This window comes from Microplitis mediator, chromosome 5 (assembly GCF_029852145.1).
Source record: "Microplitis mediator isolate UGA2020A chromosome 5, iyMicMedi2.1, whole genome shotgun sequence".
In the NCBI taxonomy this organism is placed as follows: domain Eukaryota; kingdom Metazoa; phylum Arthropoda; class Insecta; order Hymenoptera; family Braconidae; genus Microplitis; species Microplitis mediator.
In genome coordinates, this window is record NC_079973.1 from 6,510,479 (window position 1) to 6,524,140 (window position 13,662).

General features: G+C 29.3%; 1 protein-coding gene across 5 annotated transcripts in view; it reads right to left on the reverse strand.

Annotated features, from left to right (window-relative positions):
* Positions 1-3,949: 3,949 nt before the first annotated feature.
* LOC130667707 (homeotic protein spalt-major-like) overlaps positions 3,950-13,662 on the reverse strand; it is a 65,280-nt gene continuing 55,567 nt past the window's right edge. For 4 of the 5 annotated variants that reach the window (XM_057469499.1, XM_057469500.1, XM_057469501.1 and 1 more), the window contains 3 exons: positions 11,972-12,120; positions 11,471-11,644; positions 3,950-9,646 (listed from right to left, as the gene is read on the reverse strand). In XM_057469499.1, coding sequence (XP_057325482.1) covers positions 9,236-9,646; positions 11,471-11,644; positions 11,972-12,120 — 734 coding nt within the window. In that variant the 3' untranslated portion in view covers positions 3,950-9,235. The remainder of the gene's footprint in view (positions 9,647-11,470; positions 11,645-11,971; positions 12,121-13,662) is intronic. The other variant, XM_057469502.1, reaches the window with a different exon arrangement.

Consider the following 13,662-nt stretch of genomic DNA (forward strand, 5'->3'; position numbering starts at 1 on the left):
CTTTCCCTAAATAAAAAAGGTACGAAATGAATGAAGCCTCTTTTCCGATTACTTGATTGGTTGAAAGCAAAAAAACATATATAAACAACACGAAAATATACATTAAAATAAATATATGAAAAACGATACACGCGCGCTTGCGTGCGAAACATGTACGCTAGTTACTATAAAATACTGAACAAGGCTACTTACTAAGGACCCTAAGGACTTTATTTTGCCGAACAGGCCCATTTGGGGTACATACTTTGTGTAGTTACGCATGCGCGAAAAAAATTTCCTAAGAATACATTGGGCATTTAGTGCTTGCAGAAGCTGGAAATATTGCTGATGTTGATTAAAAAATTTATATTACGATGTCGATTTTCGGCTACAGAACATACACGGAGAGAAATTTATGGTAACGTTTACAATGTATTATGGGAATGGTTTCCATAATACATGGTAACCGGTTTTTTTTCAAAGGTTGGTTATAGGAACGGCACTCATATATATTATAGTTATCATTACTATAATATTATAGTAATCGTTGCCATAATATATAGTAATGATAACCATATATTATGGCAACCATTACTATATCATTATAGTAACGTTAACCATAGTATAATGGGGACGATTACCATAATATTATGGTAATCATTACCATAATCCTATCACATGCGATATAGGAACTGTTCCCATAATAATGGAAATTGTTCCCAATACTTACGGGAACTTTGAATAAACTAATAACTTTGGTAGGACAGGCTAAAATCAAAATTTTGATTAATATATTTATAGAGGAGGGTGGGGCAGAGCGGCCCCCCTAAGCAAATTATTATTTTTTGTGGCTTTCAACCATATGATCACTTTACTTTTGTCCTATTTCGAACAAATTTATGGACATTTTGCCAAAATTCTGAAAAATTTTTTTTTTTTTGTGGGGCAGAGCGGCCCCCCTTCAAAAAGTGATAAAAAAAATTTTTTTTTTTCGTTTTTTTTTTTTTTTAAATTGTTTTCATAATTAAGAATGTATTTCTTACTCTTGACAACTATTTTTGGTTTTATATTACTCGAAAAAAATTTTTTAAAGCGTAAAAAATCGTTCACTCTCGATTACCTTAATTACTAATTGTTATTTAATGAAAAAAAAATAAATTCTATAATTTTACTTTATTTCAAAAATTTATCAACTAAAAAAAAAAAAATAATTTTTATAAATTTTTAGTGACCAAATTTGCCTCTTATATAAAGAAACGGCCGAAAAATATGAAAAAATAATTTTTTCGGAAGTTTCGGCTGGTCCATTTTGCCCCAGGTGTTATGCGTAGGGCTAGAAATGTGGAATTATAATGATTTTTTTTTAATTTGACGATAAAAATACGAAAACATCACTTTTTCAAAATTTTGGGCTTGTCCATTTTGCCCCAAATGTCATGCGTAGGGGTAAAAATGCGCAAACATATCGGATTTATAGTAATTAGTCGAAAAAAAAAAAATTTTTTTTTTGGTCAAAATTTCAGGGGGGCCGCTCTGCCCCACCCTCCCCTATATCTATAAATGTAGGTTGCGGCAGTAGATTGTCACCAAGTTTCTGAGCAACTTGTAGCCAATTTGTAGTCAACAGTTACACAAGCTGAAAGTTGTCGACAACTTATCGTCAAGATGGTCGCAATTCATGCACACCAACTTTCTGATCAGAAACTCTGGCTATCAAGGTAAATTATCGTTGTGAATGTTGAAAAAAGAGCATTTTCTATAATCTGTAATATCTCCGAAACTTCTCTGATAGCCACCTAATCCACAAGTTAACTTCAAGCTACTGCCGTATTCTGAAGCTGATATAAAGGAAAGTGTTGGAGAGCAAGCTGTAGTTATTTTTAAGTTAACAGTAAATTGTCTGTAACTTGAATTCAATTTGACTACAAGTGTTACTGTCAGACAATGACATTAAGTTGATTGAAAGTTTCACTTCAAATTGACGGCAAGTTTTTTTGTCAAATTACATTTAGATGACGGCAGTAGATATGCATCAACTTGCACGCAATTATTATCCAACCGAGGCTTACCAGAAACTTGTCATTAAGTTAGCCGAAAATGTTTCACTGCAGAATTTGCTGAGCAATTATTTTTAAAGTGTGGCTATCAGGGGTCGAAAACCTGCACTTCCGTTTGACGTTAACTTGCAGTCAGAGTGGCTATCAGCCCCGACAGCTAGACTTTTTGATCAGAAAGTTGGCGTACATTAGTTGCTACCAACTTGACGATAAGTTATCGATAACTTTCTGCTTTTGTAACTATTGACTGCAAGTTGTTACCAACTTTCCCAAAAAGTTGGTGATAATCTACCACCGCAAATTGTCGCCAACTTTCTGAGAAAATTGAAGGCAACTTCCCATCAACTAATGTAATGTCGGATTTCGTCATCAACTGTTTCAAAAAGTTGGCGTCAAGTTGCCATTAACTTTTAAAAATGACAATTTTTGTAGCCAACTTGGCAACAAACTGCTGCAAAAAGTTGTCACCAGCTTGCTGCCAACTTGGCTATTAAGGAGGATTAATCATGAATTTATGTTGTGGACGAAATGGAGAGCCCGATTTACTACTGTTGGTAATTTGCCATTTTTTATAACGAACCCTGATATCTGCGAACGTTCAACAAGTTTCCGTTCTTTAATTTGATGTCAAATTGTGCTACTAACTTAACTTCCGATTTTCCAACATTTAACAATAATATTTTTTGCAGCCAGACTTTCTGGTCAGAAAGTTGATGTTTATTTATTACAATCAACTTATCGGCAACAAGTCTTGGTAATTATTGACTACAAGTTGTTACCAACTTTACCAGAAAGTTAGTTACAATCTACTGCCACAAGGCGAAGGCAGAGTTTTCTGTACCTTTTCGTCAATTTCTTGATAAGTTGACCGAGAATTTGGTCATTAAGTTGCTGGAAAAAAAATAAAAGAACATAAGTGACTTTAAAATGGACATCAAGTTGGCGTCTTGAATTTACTTCAAATTGTTTTCGCCATCTTGACGTCAAGTTACGGCAGTAAATTAACGTTAACTTATCATCTATTTGGCTATCAGGCTTAATAGCACATGAATTTCTTAGGGTAGACGACTAAGAAGAAGAAAAAACTATTTAAAAACTTAATTTTAATACACAAGAACACAAAATTTTCAACTGTGTGAGGAAATCGCTGCGATATTACGTTTTATTCGCATCCTTGGCGGATCCGAATTACGGTAAATTACCGTAATTTACAGTATTCAGTAGAATTGCGGCAAAATACAGTATTTTACAGTAAATTGCGGTACTTAACAGTAAATTACGGTAATTTACCGTAAATTCGTCATAATTAAGAGGTAATTTTACGATAAATGTGCGGTATTTAACCTAAAAGTTCGATAAAATTGTGGTATTTCATCGTAAACGTACGTATTTACTGCAAATTTTAGTATTTTACCGTAAAGTGAAGTATTGTTGTACCACTTTACGGTAAAAATACCGCAAATTACGAGAAATTACCGTATTTTGCCGTTGTTTCCAGTAAATTGCTGTAGGTTGCAGAAAAATTGTCGTAGAAATGCGATATTTTACAGAAAAACACGAGAATTTACGGTAAATACCGTAATTTTTTTTAATTCGAATCTGCTAGGGATTACCATAAATTGAGGAAAAAAACTAAAGCAACTTAAGTTGTAAAAACTTTTTATATCGATTAGTAAGGCATTAATCCACACAAATCGCTGAATCGGTTAAGAAAAGTAATGATTAATTTTTCTCGAATTATAATTAAAATAAAAAGCGGGGATTCCCTCATAGCGCTATGGACAGAAGGTTGATAAAACAACATAATTTTATTATTATCCTGCCAGTGGTTAAAATGAGGAAATTATTCTTTAAGTGAGATTCGTATTAAATTAAAATAGTCATGTTCATTAATAATCATGATTTATTAATTATTGTAGTGATATAGATTTATAATAATGATCCGTAATATTACTAACTACGGTGATATATTTATAACTAATAATGACGTTTATACACGGATTATACAATATTTACAGTAACATAATCATAAGCAACACTTTTCATTCACAATTTATTACTTTTAATCACGTTCATTTTTATTCACAAGTCAAATCAGACACGAGCGATCATCACATCTTTATTATTATTATTTTTATATTTAAATGTTTAGATAAAAACTTATCGTGCGTCATATATTTAATAGTCCAAAAAAACGAACCAAAAAAAAAAAATTGAATTAAAAATAATTAACGCACTTATCTAAAACTTTATATCGCAATATTTAAAATTCGTTACTTTTTAAGTTATTTTAATTATTCTATTTTAATTAAATATATATTTACATTCCTATTGTATATATTATCATCATACGTTTAATAATAATAACTATAATTATTATTGTAAATATTAATTGTCATCAAGTAATTGATGCAGAACGACAAAGTTACAAAGACTTTTGTTGTGTGTATGCTTTATATTTTTTATGATTTATATAACATCTGTTATTTTTTTAATTATTTATTTTTTGATCGCCTTCTTAAATTGCTAACGCTTTGGATCTTTTTTTATTAAACTATACAAAGAAATTTTAATTAAAATAATAAATTAATTAAACGATAAAAATAGTATATTACATACCTAGGCCAGTAAAATAAGAAAAGTCTCAGAGCACATGTAATTGTTGGCCGAGGCGAAGCCGAGGCTGACAAACATGTGGTCTGAGGCTTTCTTTTTTACTGGCCAAGGTGCGTATACTATTTTTCTGCTCGACGAAGCCGGAAAGTTGCAACTTCGTTTAGGGCAGCGGCCCGAAAGTTGCCACTTTCCGGCCGGAGGGCAGAAAAAACTTTTCTATTAAATATTAATATTCATTGATTGAATCAATTTTTTAAGTTTAAAGTGAAACCTCCTAGTTAACTGACAATTAACAATTTTCGGATTTCTTTCTACAAATCAAATTCAAAAAAAAAAAAACTCAAAATATGCACATGTCGAAAATTAATAAAACTACACCGAAAAAAATAAATAGTAAATGCAACATGATGCAGTCTTGGTAAATAAACATGAGAAAATTATGTTGCATCCACATGATTTGTCATGTTTCGGCTACATGATAATCATGTTGGGGTAGCATGAGAAAATCATGTGGCAGCAACATGATTTTCATGTAGCCTTAATAGCATAAAATTAAGCTGCAACAACTAAATATTTATGCTTCAGAAAAATTATTTATTATCAAGCAACAATCAAGCAAAAAATCGATTTTTTGAAAATCCTTACTACCCCTAACCCCTTAAGCAAAAATATCATTTACAAATGATTTAATTTGATAATTTACTCTAATTTTCATCTGCAATATTATAAAAAGAAAAAATCTAGTTGCTTGATAATAAATAATTTTTCTGAAGCATAAATATTTAGTTGTTGCAGCTTTATTTTATGCTATTAAGGCTACATGAAAATCATGTTGCTGCCACATAATTTTTCTCATGCTACCGCAACATGATTGTCATATAGCCGAAACATGATAAATCATGTTGCTGCCACATGATTTTCTTATGTTACCGCAACATGATTATTATGTAGCCGAAACATGACAAATCATGTTGCTGCCACATGATTTTTCTCATGCTACCGCAACATGATTGTCATGTAGCCGAAACATGACAAATCATGTTGCTGCCACATGATTTTCTCATGCTACCGCAACATGATTGTTATGTAGCCGAAACATGACAAATCATGTGGACGCAACATGATTTCATCATGTTTATTAACCAAGACTCCATCATGTTGCATTTACTATTTATTTTTTTCCGTGTATGGGTGCAATTTTTTTTTTTTTATGATTTATCGTTTTGAAAAAAAATTCAAAAATTATCAGACGTCGGCTAACTTCAGTATCATGAAAATTTGATCGATTGCCATTTTAGTAAATTTTTAAAATTGTTTTACTATTTAATTTTTTTTGTTATTTCGAGTCTACAAAAAACGAAGAATAAAATTTATGTCATTACGACAATTTAATTAATTAATTTTTTTTTTTTTGCGGACACATTTTAGATTCTAATTATTGAGAGCTGATTTTAATATAATTAATGACCAATGTATAAATATATCTCAATAATTATTTATTCAATTCATTATTATTATTTTTTAAAATATAAAAGTGTAGATATGATTCCACGTCGCCAATCGACGCGATTTCCTGTTTATTATTACAACTTTTTTTTTTTCTTTCTTCAACTTATTTTCAAAATCTTTTGTTTAAATGACATTGTATGTAATATGCAAATAAAATTTATAATTATTGACGCAATAGCTGACGAAATACGGAAGAATAATTTATAATTTATTATATTGAAGTAATAAACAATCAGGGATATAATTATTTATTTTCTTTTTTTTATTTTTTTAAAAATATTATTACCTTAAAAAATAATTATTTTTGATTGTATGTCTCATTATTATTATTTGTTTTTTTTTTTATGAATTGCGCAACTTCCTTGTGCATTAAAATAAAAACAAAATTTTTAAATTTAGTCATTAAAAAAAAATGCAATTTATTTTGTAACGATTAACATTCAGTTATTAAAATTTATAAATTTTAAATTTTAATAAAAATGCACAATAAATAAATAATAAAATATAAATATATATTGAACATATATAAGAAAAATTCTTTCAATTGCCTCGGGAAATTAATTCTTTAAAATCACACAAAGGAAAGAAAAAAAAACGAAAAAAAATTAATTTGTTTATTTTTTTGTTTAATTTTTTTTTTTTCGTTAATATTTAACAAAGATAAAATCATAATAATAATTTTGTCTGTACATTGATGCAATTATTGATTGCACTGCGCTACAGTTTGATGGATACGTACACCCAGCATATATATATTTATATCAATTAATATTACATATGTATATAATAATTAATTAATAATAATAATAATAAATTTATAATAATGATAATACTATGGTACAGAAATATAAGTACATTGGTTTAGAGATTGCAGGCTGCTCCTCTTATATCACAGCGAGGGGCATCGCCGGGCCGGCCTCAACTTACAAGAACTTGCCTGTCTTTTCAAATCATATATATATAGGGTAGAGTTACCGCTTTTGACCAGTTTAGGGTCAGTTTTTGACACCAAAAATTAAAATAAAACAATACGCAATGACACTGTGAAAAATCGGGAGTAAATTCGGAGTAATTACGGATTTTTTTCATCTATTTAGATGAATTTAGTTCAGATTGAATTTAATTCAACCCGAATTCACTCCGTCACTCGGAGTTTCGGAGTTAAAAAAAAATCACTCCGCATACGCAGTCATTAGGGAGTTTGTCTTTTCAGTGGAGTAATTTTATTCAAATCATTTACTCCGATTCGGAGTTTTAATATTAAAATAAACTCCCCTTTGGAGCAAATTTCACTCCAAGGGGATTAAATAAATTAATAGTGACCCGCTCCAAATTTACTCCGGATTTAATCCGCGTTCACTCCGCAAATTTTTTACAGTACATGATTAATTTTTTGAATGGATACGAAAATACTTTTATCACACTTCCGTGTAAAAAAAATTCGTTTCAAAAAGATTCCAAAAAAGTTTGACCTGTGGAACTTCTCAACTTGAGACAGATTAGAACTTTTGTAAATTTCATTGTAAAAAACAAGTTTATTTAGGACTTTATATGAGCGAATTTCGAAAAAGTTCAAAAATCTCTGATTTGAAAATTTTTATTAACGTTTTTTATTCTTATGGGGTAATTGGTTTCTATAATGGAAACTTTTTTGGAGCGAAGGTAAAATGCAGTAAAAATATGAGTGTGAATGTAACAGACATCAGACAAATTTAAAATTATTAATAAATTTAAAAAAAAAATGCGCATTCAAAAAATTTTGAAATTAATAAGTGCATTTTTTATAAATATTGTTTTTTAAATTATTTCCTCTACTTATTTACAATTTTAAATTTGTCTGATGTCTGCTACATTCACACTCATGTAAAAATACTTTTTGAGAAATATTTTTTAAAAACGAAATTTTTACTCAAAATTCGCTCACAAAAAATTCTAAACAACCTTTTTTTTTTCCTATCAAAATTACAAAAGTTTCACTCGAGGCTCTAATCTGTTTCAAGTTTAGAACTTTCACATGTCGAACTTTTTTGGAATTTTTTAGAAACAATTTTTTTGTCCGGGCTATTGAAATATAATTTTTTTTATGCTTTTTCATTACCTAAAATAAAATATTAAATGTCTGAAAATGCTCCAGTGGCCACCCATGGTACTTTTACCCCACATATATATTTACATACACACATATGTTTATATATACATATACATATTTAAATGCTTCTCATCATTCGACACATTCACAACTTTGTCCATTTAATAATTTTAATAATATTTTATAAAGTATACAAGTCACTTCACACTATCACTCAGTCATCGCATTCAATATGTATATGTACCTATAAATATATACATATATATGTTTTATGTTTATATATATATTTATAATAACATTTTGAGTAAATGTTATAAATTAATCTTAATTTTTTTTTTATCAACCTAAGACAATATATTTGACCCATCAATGACGCAAACGGACGGTCATATGCGTAAAGTGCAATCGTATCTACAGCACCACGTGTCTTGTGGCTCAAAACTTTTTTAAATTTTTAATAATAATAATAATAAGTATATATAATAAATAAAATAATAGCCTGAGCTCAGTCTAGGTGCTGTAGCTTTATAATTTCATCTTGTACGTACAATAAATACGTACGAGCAATTTCTTAATATAATTTTAATTAAAATTTCATTTTCGGAATCAATAATCATTACAGCTTTTTTTTTTTATTTTTTGTTTTAATATTTAAATAAATAATTAAAAGAAAAAGCTTGACGATTTATCTCACAATATTTAGACTAGTGTTGTAGGAAGGACACGAGTCCTTAAAAATTTTTTTAAATTCATAACGCACGCACACACGCACACACACGCACACGGTACATACAATACTTTGAGTGTATGAGGAAAATGCAGTTTAAAAGTTTAAGATATTTTAGTTTTTTTTTTTCTTCTTCAGGAATTGATTTGGGAAAAATAATTATCTTTTCTTTTTGTTTTATGAGGAAATGCAAATCGACAAACGTAAAAAGGAAATAATAATTATGATGAATAATTAATGAAAATAAGTGAATAAATTTCACGCGGCTAATCCTTCGCCTCTTGGTGCTGAAGCTGGTGGCAATCGTGCTGTAGGTGGAGTTGAATTATTTTCAGATCTCGATGACGGACCCTCACGTTCGTAATGATGCTGAAGAGTTTCACCACTCCAGGCTGGTACACTAGCGGAATTTTGATTACCGGTATTGGAAGACGGTGTACCTGGTGAGTGTGATGGCGATGGTGTTTGAAAGAGCATTGATCCGGATGGTATTATTGGTTTCCCATCACTCATTGGTCCATTACTTGGTGCCATCGGCGGTTTTTCCATTGGGAATCCCCCAGGAGCCCCGCCGTAAACTGTTCCAAAGAGACCTGCGTATTTACTCGCATTTACGGGATGCGTACCAGGCAAACCATTGTTACTTTGGATCACTGATATCTCGTTCAACTGAAAGTAAATATTGTTTATAATAAAATTAATTATTTTGTTGAAAATACAGACGTGTCTTGATTTATACGTGCGACTTACAGTCACTGCGTGACTACGCGAGTATTACTGATAAGTTTATTGATATAATTTGAATTTAACTGTTTATTAAAATCTCTACTCTAAAATTTACTCCAGAATTTTTTGTTTATTTTTGGTATTATTGAACTTTAAGAAGAGAAATCTCATTATTAACTTGCAAACTTATTGATTTCGATGATTGTGATCATGGGATTCTTGTCAAAAAAATTACACAGAAGAATTTTTTTCAGTCTTATTATTTAAATATTTTATTTTTATTTTTAATAATTTATTCTACTTTTTTTATTTTATCGTTTATATAACGAATTTAATTTTTAAATTTTTTAATTTCTGCTACTATGACGTACTTTGTATTCACGTAATAAGAAATGAATTTATTTATATATTTCAAAGCTATTTTATAAATAAAATATATGTTTGAGAAATTTATACTCTATATTAGTAATAATTTTTGTATTCACTGTTAAAAGTTTTCCTTAATATTTGAAGGAAATAAATAAATGAATTTAGTTATTAACCAGTTCATATCTGTCAAAAATATAATTATAAATTCTTATTCATGTATTTCATTTTATTTCATTTAAAAAAAATTTTTCTGTCATGTATAATTACACAGAAAAAAAGATTTCTTGATACAAAAATTTTTATTCGCTTCAAGAAAATTTTTTTCATTATGAATTGAAAACAAAAAATTTCTTGGGATGAGAAAAAATTTTCTTGAGGCAAGAAATGATTTTTTAGTGTACGAAAAAAATTCTTGCGCCAAGAAATTAATTTTCTGCGTAGTTTTTAAGTACAAGAAATTTCGTAGCGAGATTTAATAAACTCACAAATCATCGAAAACTAATTAAGCTTTAAAAAAAAAAAAATTATGAAGGTAAAAGACCCAGTACCCAACCAGGGAACTAGTACCCGATCACTCATGTATTTGTATATCTGTATTTACTAAATTTTATTAAATTTAAATATACAAATGCGTAGAGTGATCGGGTACCAGTTTCCTGATCGGGTACCAGGTCTTTTATCTTACTGTATTTTAAAAATTTTTTTAATTAAAATTCAATTCAATATTTTAAGAAATCACTTAGAATATATTTGTACCCGAGTCAAAACACTAGTTCTAGTTTAGTCCTCAAAAGTCTCAATTCCTTTGATACTTTATTCGCCGCCCAGAAGTAAGTCTACTTTAGTACTCAAAATTTTTAATGAGAAGTATGAGGTCTAAATGCGAATAACTTATCGATTTAAAATTATAACTAAGACCTCAAAATCCTCAACGAATGAAAAGTTATACTTCGGACTTTGAAAAATTTTAAAGAGAAAAGGGAGGGGAGAGAATACGTCGAATGAGACTTTTGAGGTTCAAATGCGTATAAAATTACTCCTGTGAGTTTTGAGAATTTTGAGGCTCTAATCCAGATTATGTTATTCCAGTTTAGTCCTCAAAGTGGTAAAATTGGTCGTAACTACTACTTTGAGGACTAAACTAGGATAACTTTCTGTACTGTTGTCAATCTTAAATTTCTAAATTAATCTTCAAAAATCTCATTGAGAACTTTGAGACTTAAATCCGAATTTGTTTTTTGACTCGGGTAAGCAGTCGCATTGTATTTTACTTAAAAATTATACTTTAATGTTCATAAAATTTAGTAAATTTAATTAAATTTCCATGACAATTATCTTTGAAAATCTAAAAAAATTTTGAACAGTGTAAACATTTTAAAAAAATATTTAACAACATACTTTTTGTTGAACACCATTAAGGAAGGGCGCGGGTAGATATGGATAAAAGAGATCCGGTCGTCGCTGAAGAAACTCCGAGTCCTTGGGTGTGATGGGAAGTGGCGGTAGATCCAGTGACATTCTGCGACCTCGACGTGAAGCTCCGTTCGTCCACATATGTGTCCCCATGTGCACCTAATTAAGGTAACAAAATAATTCACAGTAAAATTATATACATTAATTTTGATATATATTTTCTTTGTTGCTATATCAGATTCAAGTTAAATATAATACACAGAAAATTAGTACCAAGTAAAACGCGGGCGTTAGTGCACAAGCAACAGTGGTCACTCTGATGATTAGTTATATTAGAACACTGACTGAGCAATTAATCATTATATAGAAAAATAAAACTACACTAACTAACAATGTATATAGATAATATATAGATAAATATAAATATATTTCATATATATATACATTTAAAATAATAATAAAAAATGTATTAGTGTGTGTGTGTACCTTAAGATTGCCTTTGGTGGTGAAGGCCTTCTGGCAGACGGTGCATCGAAAGGGCTTGTCACCGGTATGCGTTCTCATATGGATTTGTAGCGCCGAGGATGACGAGAAATTCTTATTGCAAACCTGGCACAAGTGCTTGCTGGACATGCCTGTAAATACACCCACACACTCACACATGTGTTTGTTTTTTTTGTCCACCTTTTTTTTTTTACATTTTTTTTTTCTACAGTTTACTCTAGCAAATATAATACAGATTATATTTATTTTATTGTCCAGCAGAGAAAATTTATCCGTTACCATTTTTTTTAAATTTGTCAAGCGTCGATAGCAAGATTTAAATGGATTTATTATGTGGAAAGCTGATTTATTTTTTACTTAAAAATATATTGAGAAAATTTTTCATTCTTTTATTTGGAAAAAAATATATATACATATTAGAGTGGGCAAAAAAAAATAAGTTTTTTTTTCTTTCGTTACCGTGAAAGTGTCATTCAAGATGATGAAAAAAAATTCTGACAAAGTTTGAGCTCCCTGATTAAGAAAGATGATTTGAAATGATTAAAAACAATTTGAATTGACTGATATATACACTTAGCATGGATTAAATCATTTTTCTTGATAAGAGCTTTTAATATTAATATTAAGGTGTCTTGTGATTTTTGATTTCCCTTTGAAGTCTTATCATTTTTCGATAAATCGATCTATTCAAAAGTTGTTAGAGTTCGAAGTCAAATTTATAGTAAATTTTGGGTTCCATGCGTTTTGATCCCCGGTCAAAATATCCCCGACAAAATATTTTGTCCGGGGATCAAAACGCCTGATACCAAATTTTGAGATCTTTTTACTTTTCCAGCGAATCTACCAGACTTATCACGAAATATCACAGAATCTTTTTTGTAGACAATTTTATTCCCTACAAATTATTACCAATAAAGTTTTTTAAAATTCCGCGTTGTTTTCTAGTTATTTCCATTTTAATGTCCAGCTCTCAAAAAAGTAGTCTTTTGATCGATTTTAAGACTTGACATTAAAATCAAAACAACTATAAAACAATGCGGAATTCAAAAAAACTTCATAGGAAATAATTTGTAGGGAATAAAATGGTCTACAAAAAAGTTTCTATAATATTTTGTGATAAGTATGGTAGTTTCGCTGGAAAAGTAAAAAGATCTCGAAATTAACTATAAATTTGACTTCGAGCTCTGATAACTTTTGAACAGATGAATTTATCAAAAAATGATTTTTTGTAGAGCAATTAATTCTCTACGAAACTACATCCTGAGCTTAACTGTACAATAAGCCATTGCCGAGGTATAAAATTCCAAACTTAAAATTTTTCCATGTTATTTAAATGGGAAATCCAAAATCACAAGACACCTCTTATTATTAAGAGCTTAAACTTTACCAAATTTCTGTTTATCTTGAAAGATATTTTCACAGTAACTAAAAAAAAAAAATTAGTCTTTTTTTTGACCCACCCATATATATAAATGTATATAAAAAATTAAAAGTTGAGAATCTGAGTTATTCATTAATGAAAAACTTTCTTATATATTAATATATATTACATCTATATAATATATATAATGATTGTAAATAAAAAAAAATAGTAAGAGAGTAAATAATAGCAATGAAAGCTGCGAGGTAAAGCGTGAGCGGTCTATTGTCTTAAAAAAAAAATATATATATAA